Below are 23,515 nucleotides of genomic sequence, written 5' to 3'. Positions count from 1 at the left end.
GTGAAAATTATAGTATTATCTATTAAAACTGTGTAACTCCAACTTATTTCTAAAAGAAATACTACGATAAAGCTAGAGAAACAAATCTTTCAAGTTCTAAAGTGAAAAAGAACTTTTTAAACAAAAAAGAGTAAAAGTAAAGTATAAGGTTCTGTAGCACTACATGACTACATTAAAGTCCGAGCATGTGGTCCCCTATGCCCAAAGCACACTGCAGGATGCGAATAAAAAAAAAAAAAATTACTAAAAATATACTAGCTGTATTATAGTCAAAAGACAACACTCCAGGGCATGTTTTATTTCTTAATTAATGTATGCCTTAGGAAGTAAAATTATGATTTTATAGTCACCCCAGATGTACATTAATGACCTAATAAAACATGTCTCGTCACATTTAAACGCTATTTAATAGTACCCAATGTACCAAATTTTAGAATCACCTAAACTATTAAGTTGCTCATTATTACAACCAGCAGGCTAGTGGTTTCCATGAAAAAAACTATAAAATATTAGAAGCATGAAGGCAATGCTATATAATGTAAATAATTCACATTTTCTGGAGGCCTAAAAAATCAGTTAATTGCTTTAATTTTTTAGAGTGCGAAGACCATTCAATAAATAAATAGTATACTAGCAATATGTTAAGTATAATACCTTTACGCTATCATATCAGAGAAAATACTACATAAGAATTATAGTCCTAAATTTATCATTTATACAATACCTTGACACAATAACCTTTTCCTGGTACTAGGAAGCATTAAAAATAAACAAAAAAACAAAAACAAAAACAAAAAACCTTAAAAATATTTGTTTGTTTATTTATTTTTTAGGGGAGGCAACCCTTGGTTGACCTCACAGACTGCAAGTACCTTGTCAGCTTACAATCCCTTATTTTTTATTTTTTATGCATACAGCACCTGGTCTTCCTAGGTGTTCTCCCATCCAAGTACTAACCAGGCCCGACCCTGCTTAGCTTCCGAGATCAGACGGGATCCGGCTTGTTCAGGGTGGCATGACCGTACACAAGAAAATTTAAAGAATATAATTTTCAAGTATTACCAGGGAGTAGTAGTTACTTGAATTTATAACTCAAAAAATATTAAATATAATATTTTCAATGTGATAGAGTAAAAAAGTATAAAAAGAGGACTCAAAAGGATAAAGTTTGAATGCTTGGCCCCAATATTTTACCATTAAGGACTCCTTTTCATTATTTCCCTCTACCCTCCATGAACTCCATTTGAAACAAAATAGTTTGCAATTGAGACACCTATCACAAACTGTTTAGTAAATTTTACTATCAAATGCTTTCTAACTTTGTAAACTATTTTAAGTTATTTATTCTTCGTTATTAAGCATCTGAGCATCAAAACAGTACCTATATTAACTGTATCATAAATTAGTTAAAAATATTTCTAAGTATTGTGAAGAAGTTACGAACAAGAGCCACTTCTATTACCTTTAGGAGCAAGACTCTAAACAGTATTCTAAGAACAGAGGGCAGTGGAGATAGCTAAAAATCACCAATAGGCCTTAAGGGTCATTCTTTCATTTGAAACAAATAAGCAGCTGTTAAGAGAAAGAGAAGGTGAATGGGGCTAATATGTAAATGAAAGAACTGAGCCTTAAATGTCATTGTGAAGGCAGTAAAGAATAATTTGAAGCAAAGAGAATAATACACCGAAGGAAATTTCAATTACTTCTAAATAAATAAATGTATCCCAAGTTATACCAATTCAGCAATTAAGTAATATTCTCATAGAAGCTTAGAGGAAAAAAGCTCTTGGCTTACCAGAAACCAAAGAAATGAGGAGATGGAGGAGACTTTCAAGTTCCTGTTTGTACTGAGGGTCACATGAGAAAGAAGCTGATACAAGTGCAATGTGCAAATTTCCTTTCTTCTAATAGAGCCCTGTTATGGGAAACTCTGTATCGTTCAGGTGTACACTAATCAGGTCTGGCTACTCAGAGTGAATTTCCCTGATCACAGACTAGTTCATGAATAGGCATGTGACCCAAGGTTGCCCTCCCTATGTCTTTTTCGTTTTATGTGTATGGAAGGGAGGAGGGAGAGGAATTGAGGGGGCAAAAGGGAATGAGGCTCCACCTACAAAACTTGAGCCACAGAATCAGGTCATGTCCAAATTGACATCAAAAGTTCCTAACCTCCCTGGATATGAGCAAATGGGTCAATTTGAGATACTGATATGACAAACATTCAAAAGGAAACACATGAAGACAATCTTCCTATTCACCACTTCCAGCATCTTATAGTTTTTAGAAAAGGCAAACACACAAAAACATGTGTAAACCATGACCCCACACAGAATACAGACATTTGTTGTTGGCAAACATCTAGAATAATAGTAATAGTTATACCTGACAAGTTGGATTTTGAGACCCTTTTTTAATATTCTTTTTTTGAGTAAGTAACAACTACTGTGGAAGCAGAAATAAAAGTTTTAAATGCTTTTTGATTACAACACAAATTGGTAACGACCTCATTAACGTTACAGCATGTTTATAAAATAAAAAACGGGTTACACAAAGTGTACGTATTTTCTTTGAAGTAGGTGCTATTTATCAAACATTAAACAAAACCTAAATTTTGTTTTCAATGGTCTTTCTCATAGCCTGCAAGTATAAAATAACAGTATTTTTCTAGAAGACTGACCTAGGTACTTTCCTCTGGCAAGAAAAAGTCACTACTTCATGTTAATATTCATAACAAAAAAGGGAAATAAATTAATTTGCTATATTTTTAATAGAGTCAATGAGGTAATTTATACATTCAGTGAAACAGGTTTCATCTTGAAAAGGAAAAGCCCAAAATCCAAAATCTCGATGTCTTACCAGTGATGTTGATAATTCAGTAGCATGCTTTTTTTCAAGAATTCTAATTTTTGTTTGTCTTCAGCTTTCTCTGTATGGTATGTTTTTGTACACACAGGCTTACAGATCTCCTCCTTATTAAATGTAAACTGTATTAAAATAAAGTGAAAAGTAAATTATAAAAAAATTATCCAGTTCCTTCACATCTATACCATAGAGTAAAAACAGTGGTCTCATTAATTACTTAAGTGCATTCAAATTGATAACAAACATTTAAAAACTGCTCATAGCTCAATCAGATTTAAATTTCAATCTTATTTTTTCTATAAAAACTGCTCATCAATTTTTCATTTGACAAGTAACAGGTTTTATTTTTGATAATTTCAACTTAACCCACCTTCTAAATGTAAAGGAGTCCTAGAAGGGAAAACATCTACATGGAGAACAAAATGGAACATCAGTCTCTCCACAGCAATGTCCCCTGATAATGTTTGACATTACGGATTTGAAGGCTTTCTAGTAACAAGCAGACAAGTTTTTATGTCCATATATTCATTTGGTGGAATTTGTTAAGCGGTCTCTCTGTGCCAGGTGATGGAGATTCAGTAGTGAATAACAAACTATGATGATACAAGAAGCCAAATTTGGATGTCTAAAATCAGGGTAAATGTGATTCTTCTTACTTACATTTGAAACAACTGTCAATTTTCAGGATCTTATTTAATAATAAAGTTAAAACAAAGAGGAAAATTGAAACAAAAAGTAAACTTGAAACACAAAAATTGATAATTTTTAAACCAAATTTTGAAAACTAAGGATTCCTCCAATTTTGGAGTCTAAGACTTATTTCATGTGTGTAAAAATAATGACATTCACATCATATTATATAATGTAGGTTTACTTTATCGAGACCCATTTATGTCTTAATTTAAAAAATATATTTCCTAGTATCCTGAAGGCAGTAATTTACTAAACTAACCATGAACAGTTCATAATTTTATACTTTTTAATAAATTTAAACATTATTACCAGGGGTAAAAAAAAAACAAATATGCATATGTTTCAATTCTAAGTAGTTCATTCTTTTGTACATTATTTATTAAAATCCCTAAACCAGTTTCTGTGTATCAGCTGATAAATGTTTCAAGTGTAAACCACTGCTGCCACCTGTCAGCCAAGAGTTTTGTTCTGGCTGCATTGCTACTTCTGTTAAGTACTGTTAACTGAGTTTATATGAGTGGTTAGACAGGAGATGAGATTTTATGATCCTATGAATGTGGCTCCAGCTTCACATAACACATGCAATGTATTGCACTGCTGTTTTTCTGACCTCAATTGAAGTCATAGATAAAGGACAGCAAAGCAGATTTGGGATTTCATTTTATTGTTGGTTATTACCATTATTTTTACTACAGCTCTGAAGGTAAAATTCTTTAAAAATAAAGGACAAATAATCAATACTGAAATCAATACTGAATACTGAAAAATGTAAGTCAATACATTTACGGCTGACTGGGAGAAAAAATCTGATATCTTAGCCCCCATGACTCTGTTCTCCTATGCCTTGGTCTTAAGAAATGCCTCTCTTTAAAATTGGGGCTTAAAGAATTTGTTTTAGCATAAATCTTGATCCTAAAAAATTCTAGGAAACGCATAGAAAATATTAGGTGCACATCTTTCTCCATTTTAATATTCCCTCTGTTCTATTTTATCTCAACTCCTAGAACAAAATTAAATCTGAAAAATAAGAAGCCTAAAAGAAGAATCTTTTGCATGAGCAAGGCAGAGTCTTTACACACAAAAGTACTCTGAATGGGATCTTACTAAGGAAGTAATTTGCATTTAAATTCTGCCCCAAAGGGACAAAACTTTTCCATGGGTTTGTGGGCCTTCTCTGTTTACTGCTGTTAATGGCTGTTTACTACTAGAGACTCCTGCTGTCCCTCAAGTTCACAGAACAGTGTTACTAATGTTCCTCCCCTCTTCAATTATTTCTCAAGGCCAAAGAATAAATAAACAGAAAGATGGGGCTGAGAGTTCATAGAAGTATTTTAAGTTAACTGCACTATTTAATATGTCACTCTCTGCTATAAAAGAATGTGATAACTCCCATAATAACCTTTCAAAATATTGTTATCAGGGAGATGTTAACACAATTAATATGCCTGCCCTACCCAATACTACCCATGTCCATACACTTTGAGTGCCTCTTTTCCCAGTGACTTCTCCCATTAGGCTTTCAAATCTACTGTCTTTGAAATTTTAAAAAAATTATTGGCATGTTTGGGGTAGAAAATCACAGGTTAGAATATTTTAAGAGGACATACCTATGGTTGAAAATAATAAACTTTAGTGGATTAAACTAGCACAATTATGTGTCTTTTCCTTCAGTGCTTCACAGTATAAGTACAGTGCTGGAAGGAATAAGAGGGCTAATGGGACTAATCTTGGCTCCGAGATTTGATGGACAGATCCTCAGTGTAATAAAGTGACAAGGGAGAGAGATAAGTGTGTTTAATAAAGAAGCAGGGAAAGCAGCTAACCATGGGGTCTAAGCCATTGAAGAGAAGGACGTGAAACCAAGAGAGGGAGCTGTTAGGCTGGGGAATAAAACCTGAGGTCAGGCCATTAAAAGGAATGCTCATGTGAACAGATGCTCAAGGCAGAGTTGAAGAAAAATGCACAGTTCAGAATATGTTAAAGCATTAAGTAAATCTAATTTTATTTATATATGCTTGTACGTGTATGGAAAATGTCAGGAAAGATTAATAATAAGAAACTGTGATGTGGAACTGGGTAGGGGGAACACACTTAAGTTTTCATTTTATATTCTTCTGTACTATTTAATTTTTTATATGTTGATACATTACTATTATAAACTGGTTAAATTTTTCTAAAGGGGAGAGACCATTATTCTTTGTGCAAGACAGCAGATATAAAATGAACAAGAGACTATGCAATGTAGAAAGATAACAGGCTTAAAAGATACTAGATTTAAAAGGTAGAACTATTCTGGGTGACGATGAAGTACTTATATTGAACAGAATATCTTATATTGTGCTTAGATTGGTTTAACTGATGAACTAAAAATATATCAAAGATGTTCCAAATATATTCAATGGTCAAAATGGAGAGGTTAGCTTCCCAAAAACCCAATGAAAGAGTCCAAGTTGTGCTGTATTTGCTAACAGAGAAAGTCTATGGACACTGCTCCCAAAGAGGGGAAGGAGATGTGGAGCAGCTGGGCAACTTTTCATAACTGAAGCCTGGGTTCTAGGTCTCTCTATGAGGTCAGGCTGGGTGTCTGAGCACTGTCTTTTCGGCTACCACCTTATCATTTATAATACTGGTTGTATTATAAGTTCGTTAAGACAAACTTATCCATGACATATCATGAGAAGGGGAGGGATCCTTCTAAACTGTAACTTGAAGAAACTATTCCTGGATGCAAAAGAGAAATGAATTCCTCCTTAGCTATGACAGCCAAGTTATCTCAGGATTTTCTATAAGAAGAAAAATGCAACTAAATAACATAGAACACTGAATACAAACCTTATATGGTGAAGGTTCGATTCTTTCCCCGAATAGTACCTGACCGAGGTTTTCAGATGGGCGTTTTCCTTCATTCGCTTGGCAAAAATCAAACCTGGGGGAAAGAATATTTAAGTTTTTAAATACAAAAGGAAATAATAAAATAACAAACCCCTAGACAATCTTGAGGGCAGATTAGGTAATGATCATTCCAGCGGCTCCAATAGATGAGTAACAAATATATTCATATTTCAAGTTCCACGTACCACATTACCCCTAAACAAAAGAACAAAATATCTCAAAGTTATGCCTTAGAATGCTTTAATTTCTGTCTACAGCCATGCTACCCTGAACACGCCCAAGTCTGTCTGATCTCGGAAGCTAAGCAGGGCCGGGCCTGGTTAGTACTTGGCTTGGAGACCACGCAGGAAGACCAGGTGCCAGAGCGCGTTAAAAAAAAAAAAAAAAAAAGCTTTGATTTCTAAATAATATTCTTAATTTTACATAACTTAGCTCCTTTTGTTATAACTTTCCAATCCAAATTTTTTCTTAATAATGATATTTCAGGAAGATATGTCAATTTTCCCTGGGTTTCTATTGCATCCTGACACACTGGCCAACACATCCCAATATGAGAAGCATTGCCAGACCTTCTGAGAATGGAGCTGTGGAAGGGTCATCATCAGTCACTTGTAAGCTTCCCTCTCTGTTGTAATTCCCTTGTATTACTAACCAGATTTAAATAAAGTTCTGTTTTGAAATAATAGCCTACTTTCAGCTTTGCTATAGAAAATTAAAGTTCTGTGTTCATTCTGGAATGATATGGGAGTACCTGAGGCCAGCAAAATGATAGCTACAGATCAGTTAGATTCTTAAAGGAAGATGACTCTCGAGTGATAAAAAACTGGGATTGCGAAGGCCTCAATAAAGACTCTCCATCTACTGGATATAAGAGGTCATTAAGTTTTCCCAGAAAAAGCCACAAAGACTTAAGAGATGTTTGTTTATATAAGAAAATAAAAACTCGAAAAAGCATTCAAGTCTCCAACAGTTATATAAATTATGGTTCATGCATTAATGAATTTTGCACTCTCATACATATTTAGGCATATGGATTCTTATAGGATAGTCTTACTTTCTTGTGTGTGCTTTTTTTCTACAGTAAACACATATTTTCTTTCGAAACTCTCAGACAAATTTAAAAGCCAACTAAAATTAAAAAACTATGTTTTATACCCAATATGGTATAGAGTGGTCAAATGAATAAATGATATTGATGCAACATTCTTATAATATCAAAAGATGGAAATAACCAAATGTTCATTAAAAAGTTATTAGTAAAACAAATCATACATGGACACAAACAAATCTCTACAAAGAAATAATAAACTGCTACTAAAAAAACTGAGGTAGTTGTGCATTAACACGGAAAGACGCCTACATTACACTCAGTGAGAAAAAATAAGGTGCAAATCATATAATAGTATAAACCTACTTTTGTTTAAAACAAAAATATATAAATGTGGTTGCATACATTAGAACAGACAGAGAAAAAATGTGGAGCAGACATTAAAGTAATTATTTCTGGGGACTGATTATGTGGGACACAGGATTTTGTTTAAAAATTTTTATTATTAAAAATTTAAAGGAAAAAGATGGCTTTTTATCCACTCAGATGAAAAAGAAATACATTGTTCTAGTTGGTGCTTCCATTGTATTGCAAAGAGACATAAAAAGATCACATTTCACATTTTAATAATAAAAAATACCCATTAAAAAATGTTTTCAGGCCATGTACATTTTTTAAATGCATGTGAATTTATCCACAACTGTGGAGAAACTAAAGTTCTAAATGTACAAAATCCTGATGAGTCACACAAAATTTTATATAAAAACCAAGCTGAAGATCTTACGCTGTATATTCATAAGGAAGAACAGATTCCACTGAGTCAAGCCTGTTCACGAATAGTTCTACTTCAGCCTGAAAATAAAGAAACACAGAATAAGAATATAAATAACTGAAGATTAAAACTAAAGTCATGCTTAGAATTGAAAAAGAATAACATGTTTGAAATGTGAAATTTTATGATATGCAACCTACATTAAACAATTCTCTTATAAACTCATTCACTTGAGTGAGATTTACATGTATTACCCAAATAATTCTCAGAGGTGCAAATGTCTCCAATATTTTTTAAACGCTTTTGAAATTCTAAAATTTCTAAAAATTTAATAAGATATTTTAACTAAAACATTTATTACATCAATATAGATGCTGATTTAAAAACCTGTTTTTCAAACTCAATATTTCATTCTGTAGCACAAAAATAATGCTCCCAAGCAGGCAAGAAATTTCTAGATCAACTATAAGAGAAATATACTTGTGTATCACCCTTAAGCAGACAGGAGATGGACAATAACAACATGGTCTAACTTTGGAGGGCTGCTCTAATCAATTTGAGAATGCTAACTACAGGGAAATACCAATTAAAGAAATTTACAAGACCAGATAAAATTCGAAAATGGGGGAGGGAAAGAAAAGCTCTATCAACTTCTTAGGAAATATGGCTAATTTAAAGCTATACCTGCCTACTGAAGCTCCCAAAATTTCTCCAAGGAGTAAAGAAAGTTCCAGTAAATAATTGGTATGGAAGTACTTTCTGGTGCTAACCAAAAACAACTAAATAGGAGCTGTTTACTTGGGACAAATTATTTTCACAGAGTTAGCCTGCTATGGCTGCATCTGGAGTCTGTGATCATTAGGCTACATGGAATGGCATAAAACTACACCTGTCATTTTGATCTCATTCACTAGCGCTGTCAGTAGTCGTGCTGTCTGTACTTGTTAACATCCCAAAAGCAAGTCAAGATGTTTGATGCACAACAAACTGATAATACACTGTCAATGGAAAAGCAGCAAAACATAGCAGGCAAGCGTACAGACTCTGGGGCAGTTTGCCTGGGTTCAAACCCCAGCCAGTTCTATCACTTACTACTTGTGTGACTTTGGTCAAGTTATTTAATATCTCATTTTCCTCAAGAGTGCTTCTGTCTCCTTATCGGCAAAATGGGAGAAAGTTTTTACCTCGCAGAGGTACTGATGAGTTATAAAGTACTTCATAAATACACAAATAAGTAAAACCAAATCAATATAATGATATTCAGAATTGAAAATGCCTAAACTACACTGCTGGTCCACTAAAATGCTTATCCAACATTCATGTTATAAAATGGGAAAAAGACATTAACTTTTGAATACAGTACAGAAAACAATATCATATGCAACTCAAAAATTCTACTCAAATGAAATGACAACTTAATGGCAACACTATCTCAAACACACAACAAATGTGTGTCTTCTTGCATAATAGTCAAGACTATATTATTGGTCATTTTAGCTAAAAAGATAATGGGATACGACATTTAAGCATTACAGCATACTTGAATACACATATGTGTATAACTGTTGTGAAGGCAAAATTCCAGCTGATGGCTTACTCTGCCAAAATGATGCTCACTAATTATAGTTTTTACTGCTATGAAGACACATCAGACTCCAAACACTCTTTTAAATATATCTTAATGAAGACTGAAAGGTTCCTATAAGCTAATCCAGTACACATCTCTAGATTTATTTCTAGAGAGGAATGTAGCTAGTATACTCTACACGACCTTGAGTTTCAAAATGTGAAGAGCCACATTTTCACCATATAAGCTAAATCTGCGAGCTATAATTAAGTATATTCCTTATTCTCAACTTTGTTCAATATGAAGTGATTAAGAACAGGGACTCTGAGCTAACTTGCCTGGGTTTAAATCCCGACTCAGACATTTACTAGCTGTGTAATCCTGGGCAAATTTCTTTACTTTCCTGTGCCTCGGTTTTCTCATTTGTAGAATGGAAGTAATACTACTCCCTGCCTCAAGTGGTTTTTGAGAAGATTCAAGAACAAAATACTATGTAAGTATTTACTATTATGCAGCAATGTCCAATAGAACTTTAAGTAATGATGGAAATATTCTGTCTGCACTGTCAAATATAGTAGCCACTAGCCACACACGGCTATTGGTCACTTAAAATGTGGTTAGTGTGGCTAAAGAAATGATTTTACAATTTTATTTAATTTTAATTATACTTAAGTAGTCATAGGTGGCTAATGGCTTCAATATTATCATAACAACAGAAAACAACAAAATGCTGCTTGGTACCGCTTATATACCCCTCTTCATATACTTATCATTCTTATTCTAGTCACTACAATGTATCCTCTACCAGGAAAAATAACTCTAATGTTGTCAGTCTATCCCAGGGGTTGGCAAACTTATTAAAGGGCCAGGGAGTAAATATTTTAGGCTTTGCAGGACATGCAGCCTCTGCTATTGTAGTGCAAAAGCAGCCATAGGCAGTACATAAGTGAATGAGCATAGTTGTCGCCCAATAAAACTTTATTTATGGGCACTGAAATTTGATCTTCACTCACCACTAAATACTATTCTTCTGATTTACACCCCCCACCCCCAAATCACTTTAAAGTGTAAATAATTCTTAGCTTAAGGACTCTACAAAAACAGGCAGCAAGCTGGAATGGACTCCTACCCTGTCCTTGAGCTCCGGTTTCTAGATATTTTTCAATATTCTTTAAATTCCTAGAGAACCTAAAGCAGGCGCGGAGTTCAAAGACCTAATGCTATGTGAAAAATTTTAGAACACTATTCAAGGGCATATAAACTTAGGGTGAAAGTTTCTTCTATTTCTACCCAATGGATGAGACAAGAATTTTTGCTTAGCCTATGATATTGTCTTTGAAGTTTTACAGTACATATTTTGGCTACAGGATTAATAAGACTGAGAGAAAACCCTTTACTCATTGTCTGACTTCTCTCATATCTCCTGAGTCTTAATTTTTCAAAACAGAAAGGTCTTAATCTTTTGATTTGTCTATCTTCCTGATCATGCCAGATGCTTTTCTCGGGACCTTGCCCTACCCTCGTATCTTTCTCAAAAGGTATTTCATTGAGAATTACAGGCAATTTTCGAGGTTTAGACATCAAAGTTTCACATATGTATAGAATGACATTGTTACTTTTCATTACCCTTTCTGATCATAAGCATAATTCTTCAATGATAGATACTCTTCATCTCTTTCCTATGTTCTTTAACTAACAACTTAGAGCTCATTATCGCAAAAATATAATTATTGTTTTTCTTCAAATGTACTAACTTGCTCATGACCAAATTAACTTACTACTTTTTGCTCTCTCATATAAATTTAAGAGAGCTTCTGCAAATATATTCTTTTGGCTTTACTTTGTATTACACACAGGAGCTTAATACTATGAAACGTTTGACGTTCATACTCAGCTAAATTTAAGATCCAAATTAGCCTCAAGCACCTGTCCTGGAAATCTGTCTCCACTTTTACTATTCCCCATGAATTTATTCTTTACTTTATTCTGACCTTAAGCTAACTTATACCACTTTAAATTCCAATTTAACCTTTTTAAATAACAATCTTGTCAAAATTTTAGAAATCAAACTCACTGGTTCCCTCTAAGTCTACTGTAAGTCCTGAATAACTATAAGACAGGTGAATGTCTCTTCTAGAAATCATGCTACTCTTTTGTTTATATAATTTAGTACTATTTTAACTGATTATAACCACGTTTACCTCATTTTAGTCTATAACCCAAAGACCCATTTACTCTTTCCCTCCCTGTTTTCTTACTTGTTCATTCTTAAATTTTTAGCCATCTTCTTGGTATTTTAGCTAATATCAAATCCCCATTAAATTTACCTTAACTATAGGGGTTTTGGGGGAGGGTGAAGTGGGCAAAGGGTATCAAATATATGGTAGCTGAAGGAAACTGTACTTTGGGTGGTAATCACACAATCGACTATATAGATATCAAATTATAATGTACACCTGAAAATTATATAATTGTATTGACCAATGTTACCCCAATAAACTTAATTAATTAATTAATTAACCTTATCTGCCAAGTTTTCCTGATCTGGTGAAGCAGCTTCAAATTCTGTTCCTAATAACAAGAGTATTAACGATGCCACCCAACAAGTGTATGTTTTAGCCTTACTTTGTGATTTATAAGAATGTCTACAACTATTAAGGGCTGTCCACAAAATCTTCCAAAATAGCAAAATCCAAAAAAACAATTCTCACAAACTTTTCACCTAAAAACAAAATTTAACATATGGCACATAAATAGGGAACGTGACTTCAGTTTGGAGGAAGCACTGTGTCAGACTGCCAGGTCTACTCTTAACATGAGCTTTTAGGCAAGTAATAATTTTTAATGTGAGGAATGAACAAGGTAATAACTGAAAATGACATAGAAGCTGGTCAACAGTGAGTATGCAATAAGTTAAATGACTAAATAAGCACAGCTATTATTATTTATTATTTTACAGAAAGTAGAATTCCTGAATCTAAATATTTATTAGTATAAGGATCATTCTGAGCGTTTCTGTGAGAGGTCCTCCCTCTTCTCCTTCCATCAAAGGACACTTAAGACAGTAAGCATTCTCAACTCCTATTTATGCCTATTCATTACTCTCTTCTTAGCTATTACTCTAGGGAAGAAGATAATAATTATCAAGCACAATTCTCATAATAACTTTATGACCTAGGAATTACTTGCTCTACTTTAAGACAAAAAAGTTCAAAAACTGGACTACTACCTCAAAAAAAAGTAAACTCAACTGTTGCTACCATCACTTTTAATTTTTGCTACTCTGTCCTTTTCATCTTTGTCTCTTCTGACACTTTTCCACATTTATTTTTATAAGAAAGTTAGTCCACCACAGATATCACCAATAAATTATGGACCTTTTACAGTTGTTCAGTTGAACTAATCAAAACACACCTTAGATATTCAATTCATCTTGACTAGTTTTGCAGTACTTTTATTCATTCTTCCTTTTTTAAATTGTAAAAATCTGAAAATTTAAGAATCATCATCTCACTTAAAACATGCTAAGAAATGTAAGTTAAAATTAATGATACATTTAACATCATAGAGAAATTTACATTTGTAAATATGCTACATTATGATACTGTATTTTAAATATTGATCCTTCTAGTGAAACAATAAAATTTCAAAAGTATTATAAGAATGAGATCCTCATAATATGGCAGTAGAGAAAATGTTAAAAATTGAGAGAAAAGAGAAAGGAAATGAGACCGCTAATGACTTTTTGTGGTTACAATCAAGGGCAAAAGTACACTAAACCATCATGATGTGCATCCCTAAAAAAATACACACACACACAGATAAAACAAATAGAGAAAAATATAAACAACTGTAGGCTCTAGGGGTCTAGGCAGCTATACAAGTGATCATTATACTATTCTTCCAACTTATTTGAATTTTGAAAAACGTCACAGTAAGAGTTGGAAAAAGAAAAGGCTTTACAGTTGAGGGCAGAATTTAGACCTATGAAGTGACAGGACCTAAATCAAAACAGTAAGAAATAAAGATGAGAGAGTAAAATTTAGTGTGGAAAATGTTCAAGAAGCAGGGAGGATGATTTCAAAAGAAATATTAAATAGGGAAAAATCATAGAATTTGCAATGTATGTGAAAACTTAAGAACACTAACAAATAATTCTGAAAACAAACAAAATCATTCAATTATTGTATTTATTTAATGCCCACAATGTCCTGAACTAGATATTGTGAGTGATAATACAAAACACATTAACATTTGCCTTCGAAGAATTTATAATCCAAATGGGAGACAAAATAAATATTCGAGAAAATAAAAGAGTGACAAAGCTATTTATATATTCTTGGGGTACCTACTCAATCTCTAAGGGATTTAATTTTATCACTAAAATAGCAATGTGCTATAAGAGGGCAATATTTGGTTAATTTCAAGGTCACTTTCCACTCTAAACATCATTTTTATTCCTCATCCAAAAATCAAGTGCATCTCCTTCTGGAAATTTGCCTTAAATAGACAACTGACTCCAAAATATCACTGATATAACTTGAACGAGCCCTGAAGGTTACTTAGCTACTTCACATTCCCACTTTCAAAATGTCCAAATTGAGTTATTAAAAGCATGAAAAGTTGTTACAACAGTAAACATTTTAAGAAAGTTATAAATAAATCTTAAAGACTATAAATTCTAAAGGAAGATTTATACAAAAAGACTGATTACAATGCACCATAAGAAATTCATAATGGAAATTGGTTTGGAGTTCTATAGTCTCCTTTCTAAATTCTTCTCCCAAATGTACAATTTTTATTTCTAGTTCTAATCTGCCAGTTCTACATCTGATCCCAGCATTGGTCACAACTACAGTCTATTTTACTGCTTTAAGACACATAAGCCATGCCACAGGACTACATTTTTCCCCATTTCCTTGTTCCTTTGTCTCGGCTTTTATTACATCTTACCTAACTGTCATCACATCTGTGAGACCCCATATCTACAATTGGTTTTCAAGGTAGAAAGAAATCTCAGTAAAGAAATGTGACTTTGTACAAGGATCAAAGCAAGTGACAATGAGGGTTTTGAGATACCAAGGCAAAGCCACAAAAAAAGAAAAGCTATGGAAGCTTCAACTGTTAAATATTGGAGAAGTGGCAAAAATTCTGAAGAGAAATCTTAATGCAGACATAGTAAAAAATGCTGGAACACACAAATGGATGATTATGAGCTCTGAGTTATCTGACCTGCAATGCCTAGAAGATGATCACCTAAATACTAAGGTTCTTCCTCTCCATACGCCACCAAAAAATAAAATTTTAATTTTAGACTGTATCAGAGAAAACAATATAATAACTATATTAACTATGGAAGTCCAGGATTATAAACAGCCAAGGATCTCCAGAGTAAGGCAGGAAAAGAAGTAGAGAGTGCTCAGTATGGAAGATAAACCAGTATTCCAATGAAGAGCCCAAACTTCAGATTCTGACACTCCTGGGTTTGTACCTTGGATTCACTACTTACTAGCTATGTATGTACTCTTGAGGTTACTATGTTTTACTCAGCTTCAGTTTCCCTATCTAAAAACCACAGGGTTGTTCTGAGAATTAATGATATAATTATCACTAACAAAGACTACAATTGTATTACTTTGTGTGTACCTGGCATATATCAATAGCAAAGGGCAATAAATAGGTCTGAAAGTTGAGAATAAGAACAAAGAAAAATTTTTATAAATTTCCTCCAAAGCTTTTCATGGATACTTAATGGCAACAGAGAATCTCCTTTTAGAGTATACTTAAAGTGGCGACAATTACAACATTTATTGAGAGGGCAATGATAGAAAACTGCAAGAATAGGAGCTGGGCTCTAAGGCTAACAGCACAAAACAGTTTCTAGAAATTACTTGTGTCTGTGTGAGTATGAGGAGGGTGTGTGGTATGGAGCACACGTCTGTGGTTTTCTTTCAGATGTTCACGTACATACCTTTGGAAGGGATTCCCTTTGTGGAGAGCCAAAGGCAACAGGATATTATTTTATCCACATGCACCTTGCTTGCTTTCCCAATCCTAGTTCTCAGATCTACCATAATGAACAATCACAGTTTTAAAATAATTTTATTCAAAATTTTTATTTGGAAAGCAAACTTTCTAACTTAGCTCCATGTACTTGTTCACCAGAAGGAAGAACAATTGTTGGAATGTGAATTTATCGAAGTCACTCATTCCATGCCAGATTTCATATTTGAAACACTGTCTGTAACTCCCACACACTGATTAGTTTTCAGAAGCTAAAAATTAATGCTATTATTCCAGAGAAAACTATGAGAATGTGAAACTACATATCAATAAATAAATGTGTCAATTATACTGATAAGTACACATGTAAATTATACTTTTTCTTTAGATAGTTCAAAATCTTCAAACTATTTCTACGGTCAAATTAAAACAGGTGGATATACAATCATGTTTGTGTCCAGAGCAACATTTAGAACTCTTAAATTTGACTTATTCCATATTTATAGGCAACTGCTCCCCAAATAACAGACACACCATTTATTAAGAGTGTCTAAAGATAACTATCAAGAAATTAAGTTTAAAAGTATGATTCTGATTTGGTCTCCTTTTTATTAAAAAGTTGTTAAATTCATTTAAATATTCTTTAAAAAAATAAAAAAACAACAGTGGGTATGTTCGGTTATCTTTCCTTATTGGACAGGAAAGAAAACCTTAATCTTTCATCTAAGAACATGATTTAGAGATCAAATAGTAACAGAGAAGCAGATGTTTTATAGAGTTTAGCTATTGGGTCTGAATTAATGTTGAAAATCCAGTAATTACTGAAAATTAAAAAGTAGCAAGGGTGAACAACTGCTCACTAATCTTTAGCTATTAGCTATCAGAATGCTACTCAGCACACTTAAGACTCACTCCAAACCTAAACAGCATGTGGTAACTAACTGAAACTGCCAAAACTTTTCACAAAATAGATCAGAACTGCACATTTTACACCCTGGGAAGATCTATTTCACTTCTGATCAGGGCTTTATTCTACTTATTGCAGTCAACTTATTGTCCTTTGATTTTAAGAAAGTAAAATGGACTCTACAGGAAGGGATTATGTGGCTGAATCCTTTATTACTATGGTTTCAAAAACTAAGAAAATAAGGCAAATAAAAGAAATAAATTAAAAAAGAGAAACCTCAACGGCTATGAAAATAAGGTAGCATTAAAAATGTCCTAGGTACCATCACATAGCTATTAAAATGAAAAACAAAAACTATAAAATATTGTGGAATCATTTAGCTAATGGTGTTATAAATTAAACCTATCTTTTTTTTTTTCTTTTTACAGGTTATTTATTTTTATTATGGTGACACTGGTTAACGAAATCCAGTAGTTTCAGGTGCACAAAACCTACTTTGCTTGAAAGAATCCTGGCAATATTAAATTTAAAAAGCTATAGAATTGCTTCTTGCCTTTGACCTAGTAATTTGGGAATATGCCAGTAATTCCTGATAAATACATTCTATCAAAGCTATAAGAGAGATAATTTGGGGCCAATCTAATTGCTCTACAAGCAAGAAATGGTTAAGTAAACCACAGTACAGTTATAGAACGAAATACTATGTAGTCAAGAAAAACCAGTAAGAATGTACATTATGTTGATATTCAAATGTATGCGCATGTAATGATACCAAGCTAAAAGAAAAAAAACCACAGAACTCAGTCATAGCATTTATATGAAGGTGAATAAAGATCATAAATTGGAGTCAGAGCAATATAAACAGAATTTTATGTGCACTTAACTTCTGTTTCTGTTTATTGCCAGTAAATCGAACATAAAATATTTTGAGAGGAGAAAATGACCAAATCCTCAGGATTCTTTTGTCTGTCTCTCAATGTACACACTGAGTGAAATGCAGGACACAGACTTGACAGTACATGTAAAGACTTATACTATATAATTACACTTATGCTGAAGATATCAATACTTGTTTTATCTGTACACTTCTGAATATTTTCTAATATCACAATGATAAATATGGTACTTTTCCTCTAAGAAATGCAAAATATCTTTCAAGGGGAATAGATAATTAGCAAATGATTATCCCTGTTTCAGATGGAAACTATCAATGACCTGACCAATTCATTAAACTCTTGATTCCCTACTCTAATCCTATCTTCTGGAAATAATCATTTCCATTTCTAATTTTTAAAATAAGTCCCTTCAGCTTTTTCTGAATAGTGTACACAAGACTGTCCTTCTTAACAAATATGGAATGGATTGGAAAAAAAATTATTAATACCCCGATCGAAGCAGTGAAATTTTAAACTGCTGTTTTTCTCCTTTGAGAGGCAAAGAGAAGAAATATTAGTTTACTTTAAACTCCCTGTATCAGTTAGTCAAATTGTAGGAAAAAACAAAAACTGCTCAAAGTATATCTTTCTTCTGATCAGTTATTTCCATTGACGGAGATGTGAACGCAGCTGGCAAAAAAGATGCAATCCTAAGGCTTCAGAAAAATGGTGTTTTTCCTTGCCTGTTTTATCCCTATACTTTTGAAAATTAAAAATTCAAAAGGACTCTCTGAGATTAACCAAAAATTAACTAAAAAAGTAGCTACTTAAAGGACCTTGCTGAGAAAACAAAAATCATCTAACTGGCAGACTACCTGTAAATTTCACACATAATCACTTTCTGAAGTCCATCTCAAATGTCACTTCCTTCTCTGTAGCTTTCCCCAAAGACTCCAATCCACAGATGTTTCCTCATTTCTGTTTTAGAGTACTTTGGACATAAATCTTTTATAACATATCAGATTTCAATAATCTGTTCAAATTTATGTCCTTCACTGAGGTTCCTAGAAGACAGATATTATTGTCTCTAAGGCACAAGGAATACAATACACAATTGCTGTTAAATTTAAATTTAAAGACCAAATATTAGGTTTTAAAGGCTGGTTACTAACATATTTAATGGAAAAACCAGTGTGCTTTCGAGACTAGCTCTCCCTTCCACTAGGAAGCACTATATTCTCAATTCAGAATTCTCAAAGTAAAAGCTTCTTGCACTGCAGGGTATGAGAGTTACAATTGCAACTATTGACTTGAGTTAAACTTAAAGGTCCTTAGATATTTTTAGAGATCCAAGTTTTTAAACAGAAACTGTAAAATGCTATGAAAACTTTAATAGCTTCTTTAATGCCCTAAAATAAGTTCAAATTAACAGCTATAGTAAAGCCAGCAGATATAAAATAAACACCCATTTTTTAAAAGAAAAAAATCAAGCTTAATAAGTAAATCTATTTATAGATTGTAAAAGTTTGCTGAACGATTATTTGAATTGTTAAAAATATTAATGGTTTCAAAGAGATCCTCAAGCCCCAAAAGTTAAATTTTACCATCTTAGAATAATTATGTATGTATATCATCATAGCTTATACGGCCTAACCTAAAAGCATGTTACTTATATCTTTTACTAGCAGTTAAAATGAAAACCTTGAGTTTGAAGGTCTTAAGAGAAACTAGTGGGATCTTATTTATTTTTTATACATTAAAAACAATCTCAGAGAAACTAGTGGGATCTTATTTATTTTTTATACATTAAAAATTTTTTTTTGCACTGGAAAAATAAAAATGCACAGTTTCAACCATTACAACAACTCTTTATTAATGCAGTTTACGCGGTTCTGGGAGTTATGTTTCACAAGTAAGAACCGGTTAACCGCTAAACGTGAAGTTAAAATATAAAAGTCCTAGAAGGAAGAAGCTCTCAGAATCAACCAGGAGTTGGTCCAGAAAGTAGACTAAAACAGGAAGCAATGAAATAAAGTTACTGGAAGACCAGTTGGTCTACTTGTTTGGACTGCGTGACACAGGGCTGTAGGCGAACAACTCACTCGTGGAACGCTTGCTGCTGACATGCACGCATTCAATTCCAAGGGTGCGCCACACACATAGTCCCTGCTCCAGGAAAACTGAATACCGTTGCTCGTGCAACCCGGCCCACGAGACGGAGGTGAGCCTGAGGCCCACTGAGTCCTACAGAATCTACGCCCCCTTCAAGGGCAGTTTCAGAGCCTCCGACCGACACCCGGCCAAGCCCAAGAGCTTCAGGAGACACTCGGCCCCACCCCCTGCTACGCCTCCTTCCCCTCGGACCCCAGCTTCTCCCGCAGAGGGAGACTTCCCCTTCCTACAGTGCACCTGGAGGTCCACCGGGCCTCACCCACCTTGCATTCGTTGCTTTTTTTTTCTTCTTCGCAGAAGTTCACCGGTGCCAGGCCGGGCAAGTAGAAAGCTGCGCCCGGACGCGGGCCGGGGGCCGCTCCCAGCAAGAGCAGCAACAGCAGCAACAACCGCGGCCACCGAGGTGGAAACGACGCCGGCAGCCTTGCGCTCATGACGGCTGTTTCGGGGAAAGGGAAGACAAGCCGAAGGGGAGAAAAGGGAATGAGGGGCGGGGAGCCCTCGGACACGACAAGGCCACCCAAGCTGAAGGAGGCCAGCCCGCGACGGACAGTTCCGCTTGCGTTAGGAGATACGGCGGGTCCCGCAACAGAAACCGAGCCGGATCTACACTGAGCATGCGCAATGCTGCCTGCACATGCTCAGTGAGAGCGGCAGCAAGCGCCCTGAGGAGCTTCCGGGAGGCAGGGAAGGAAATCCACTTTCCAGGTTTTCAGCGGGCCGGCTGAATGGTTGTTGGGAGAGATGTTCCGGCGCTCACGTTCCTACTCCAAATTCGGATCTAAGAGCTCCCTTGGAGCGCCGTGGATCGTTCCGCTTGGCTGACGCTCCCGGCTTGTTACTTTGTCTCAGTTTCCCTTGCACATCTCTTAAATTTCCACACCACGCTGACCGCAGCACGCCAACCCCCTATTAGTGCTCCAGAGAGTCCTTGCTGATGGAGGCGAAGTTGGTGGAGAGAAGTTTGGTAAACACCTGGTTGAGAGCAGGGTGAGGAAACAAATGGGGAAGAACAGCCATAAATCCTCAAAGAAACAGCTACTCAGAGGTGTGTGCACAGACAGGTTCAAAGTACTGGATGCAGTGGCTCATTCTTGCATGGGGCAGTGATTGCATAGAACAAACAAGACCTCTTTAAGAGTGGAAAAGAGGTGCGGAGAAAAACAGGAGTAGGCGAATAGAAGGTAGTGTTGACATTTCTTTGCAAAGGAGGACATGGGGGCACACCCTAGGGCTCAGTGAATGAGGATAGTAGTTCTAGCGAAAAAGAAATCTGATTATCCTAGAGCAAGTTTCTGTTGTTTTTCCTATTGCAGTGGCATCATGTCCGTGTTTGTGCACTTAAGTTTATGTGTGTGGTGCATTTTCCGAGTATTTTTCAAGGAGAAATTTGCTTTGGTGACGAAGTCGATTCAGTTGAGCCTTAAGGTTCAACTAAATACTTCAGAAGAGTGCATCAACTCAGACTATACAGCAAGGAATTATAACCCGAAGGTACCTCCAGCTCGGAATTCAGGAATGGGCAAGTTCACTAAAAGAATTCAGAAAAGTGGGGAGCCCCGTGCAATCCTATCTAAATTATTGTGGGTGTTTGCACATCTCCCTGGAAAGCTGGTAACATTCATTAAATTTTCAAAGGGATCTATGACCCTGCAAAAAGGTTAAGAATCACTTTTATATTGTAGCGTAACCAGAACAATGTAAGATAAAATTCTTGCTTGCAAGGATAGATTGCACTAGGAGCTCCAGCGTGAAACTATCTAGTCATATGACCTTGAGCAAGTTACTCAAGTCCCAAGTAGTAGAATTGGGAAGCAGAGAGAAAACATCCATCTTCTTAATGTTGTTTGAAGATTAAATGGAAAAAAAAAAATGTACATTAAGCACATAACACATTTCTTGGCACAGAGGAATGACAAGCCATTTTTACAAAAGCCAATCTAGCAGTGAAAGTGTCACTTCCCCCCTTTTTAGTCTCCCTCAAGCAAATCAGGTTAAGGAAAAGGAATTACAATATTCTGTAATTGAAGTCCCAAAGACTTCCACTATAAGAGGAAGCAGAAGTTCTCTCAATTAAGAAAGGAGAAGAAAACTAATATTTTTGTTTACTATCATCAATTTGGCACCAATAAATACTTGACCTTCTCGATCTCACTTACCCGTTTTTTTACCCCAACCTGTAACTCCCCCAGTTTTCTCCATTTCAGAAAATGGCATCGCTGCTTCCCTGCTTCTCAGGCCCCAAAACCTAGGAGATAACCTAAATGTCTTCTTCTCTCACGCTCAGTCCTTCAGCAAGTTCTGTTCCCCTGGCTACTGAGCTAGACTAAACCCTTTCAATACTTTCCACGTCCACAGCTACACCCCAGTTGAAGCCAAAATCTTAGTTATCTAGGACTACTTACTATAATTGCCTCTCAAATTCCACTTCTGGCAAGAGCAACCTTTGAAAAAACTCTTTAAATTCTTTGACAAGAGAGAAATTCTGAGATGTCGTAAATTAAATTAGAGCCGGCTGGAAGGTGGAAGAGACAAGAAAGGTTAATCAGTTAACAGCTACATAACAGCTAATCAGTTAACAGCTACATAACAGCTAATCCCCTTTCTATATAGGCAAAAAACAAAAGACTGATACTATTACTGAATGTATGATAAAATTTGGAATTAAATTCCAAATGTAGTTATTTCCACAATTAGAGAATAGCCTACCAACAGGTGCCACTACATTCTCTAGACTGTTGCCCACAACCAGTCCAAAAGAGCGAACACTTCTTTACGACCCATGCAGGAACTAACCCCGCTTCACCGGCTCCTACCTTCTTTATCTATAGCTAATTTAAATTCCTTCAAAACACATCTTTCTTCTCCGAACTGTTTGTATTAAAAAAGAGGCCCATCCATTCCAGGACAGCAGCCAAGTTCGTCTTCTCTGTCTAGCGCTGCTGCTGGTGGTGGTTTAGACTGCATGCCCCAGGACCTGGTCCTTTTTCTGGCTAGCATGTGGCTCAATTAACTCTTTCAGAAAAGCTTTCGGTAGTAAAAAGGTTTTAATTTCTTCAATATCACTCTTCTGTTTAACGCCTCCCTGACATCCCACACTACCACTACTTACCACTATCGAATTAGTGTGGCTATTTGTTTTGTCTCACTCCCCATTTACATGTAAACTCCATGGAGTAAGGAGCTCATCTCTGCAACCTACATCTCTACATTTCCAGAACCTAGCGCAGCGTCTGACACATAAAGACAAGAGGTGCAAGTAACCGGAAAGCACTACAGGATTGGTACTGGCCAGACCACAGAAATTCTAGCGATCAGAATTTAGAACCACAGACTTTCAGCGCTGAAATAAACCTCAGGTTTTCCAAACAAGGTTAACCTCCTTTTACAGAGAAAAGAAAGGTGCGGGACTGCCCGCAGCCACTCGGCTACTCATTGAAGCCGAGCCCATAACGGCGTGGGAGTCCGATCCCCAACCTTCTTCCCTCCGAACCTCTCAGCCTCCTCAATCTTCCGAGCTCAGCATCATCAAAAACCCGGAGAAGTGGAGTATTCCTCAATAAAAATGGTTTCTGGAATCCCAACACAACACGGTCCTACCAGTGCATGCGCAAAACTGGCCAACCTCACCTTGCCAACTCCCACCCCTCGACCTTTTCCCTGCTTCCGCCTCCAGAGTTCAGACACGTCATCCCATGCAGCAGGCCTGGTGGGAGGGGCAGGG

At 35.4% G+C, this 23,515-nt stretch overlaps 1 protein-coding gene and 1 pseudogene across 3 annotated transcripts in view; both read right to left on the bottom strand.

The window, feature by feature from the left end:
* TM9SF2 (transmembrane 9 superfamily member 2) overlaps positions 1-23,412 on the bottom strand; it is a 47,670-nt gene extending 24,258 nt beyond the window's left edge. The window contains exons 1-6 of one of the 3 annotated variants that reach the window (XM_039849483.1): positions 23,285-23,396; positions 22,197-22,306; positions 20,055-20,766; positions 8,280-8,347; positions 6,388-6,481; positions 2,857-2,984 (exon numbers count right to left, since the gene is read on the bottom strand). In XM_039849483.1, coding sequence (XP_039705417.1) covers positions 2,857-2,984; positions 6,388-6,481; positions 8,280-8,347; positions 20,055-20,225 — 461 coding nt within the window. In that variant the 5' untranslated portion in view covers positions 20,226-20,766; positions 22,197-22,306; positions 23,285-23,396. Of the gene's footprint in view, positions 1-2,856; positions 2,985-6,387; positions 6,482-8,279; positions 8,348-20,054; positions 20,767-22,196; positions 22,307-22,903; positions 23,248-23,284 lie in introns of those variants that run through there. The other 2 variants (XM_039849482.1, XM_039849484.1) reach the window with 2 other exon arrangements.
* LOC120592094 (uncharacterized) lies at positions 909-1,027 on the bottom strand (annotated as a pseudogene).
* Positions 23,413-23,515: the final 103 nt, after the last annotated feature.

The sequence above is a fragment of the Pteropus medius genome, unplaced genomic scaffold, assembly GCF_902729225.1.
Source record: "Pteropus medius unplaced genomic scaffold, Ma_sr-lr_union100, whole genome shotgun sequence".
NCBI classification, from domain to species: domain Eukaryota; kingdom Metazoa; phylum Chordata; class Mammalia; order Chiroptera; family Pteropodidae; genus Pteropus; species Pteropus medius.
This window is presented reverse-complemented; position numbering and strand designations above follow the sequence as displayed.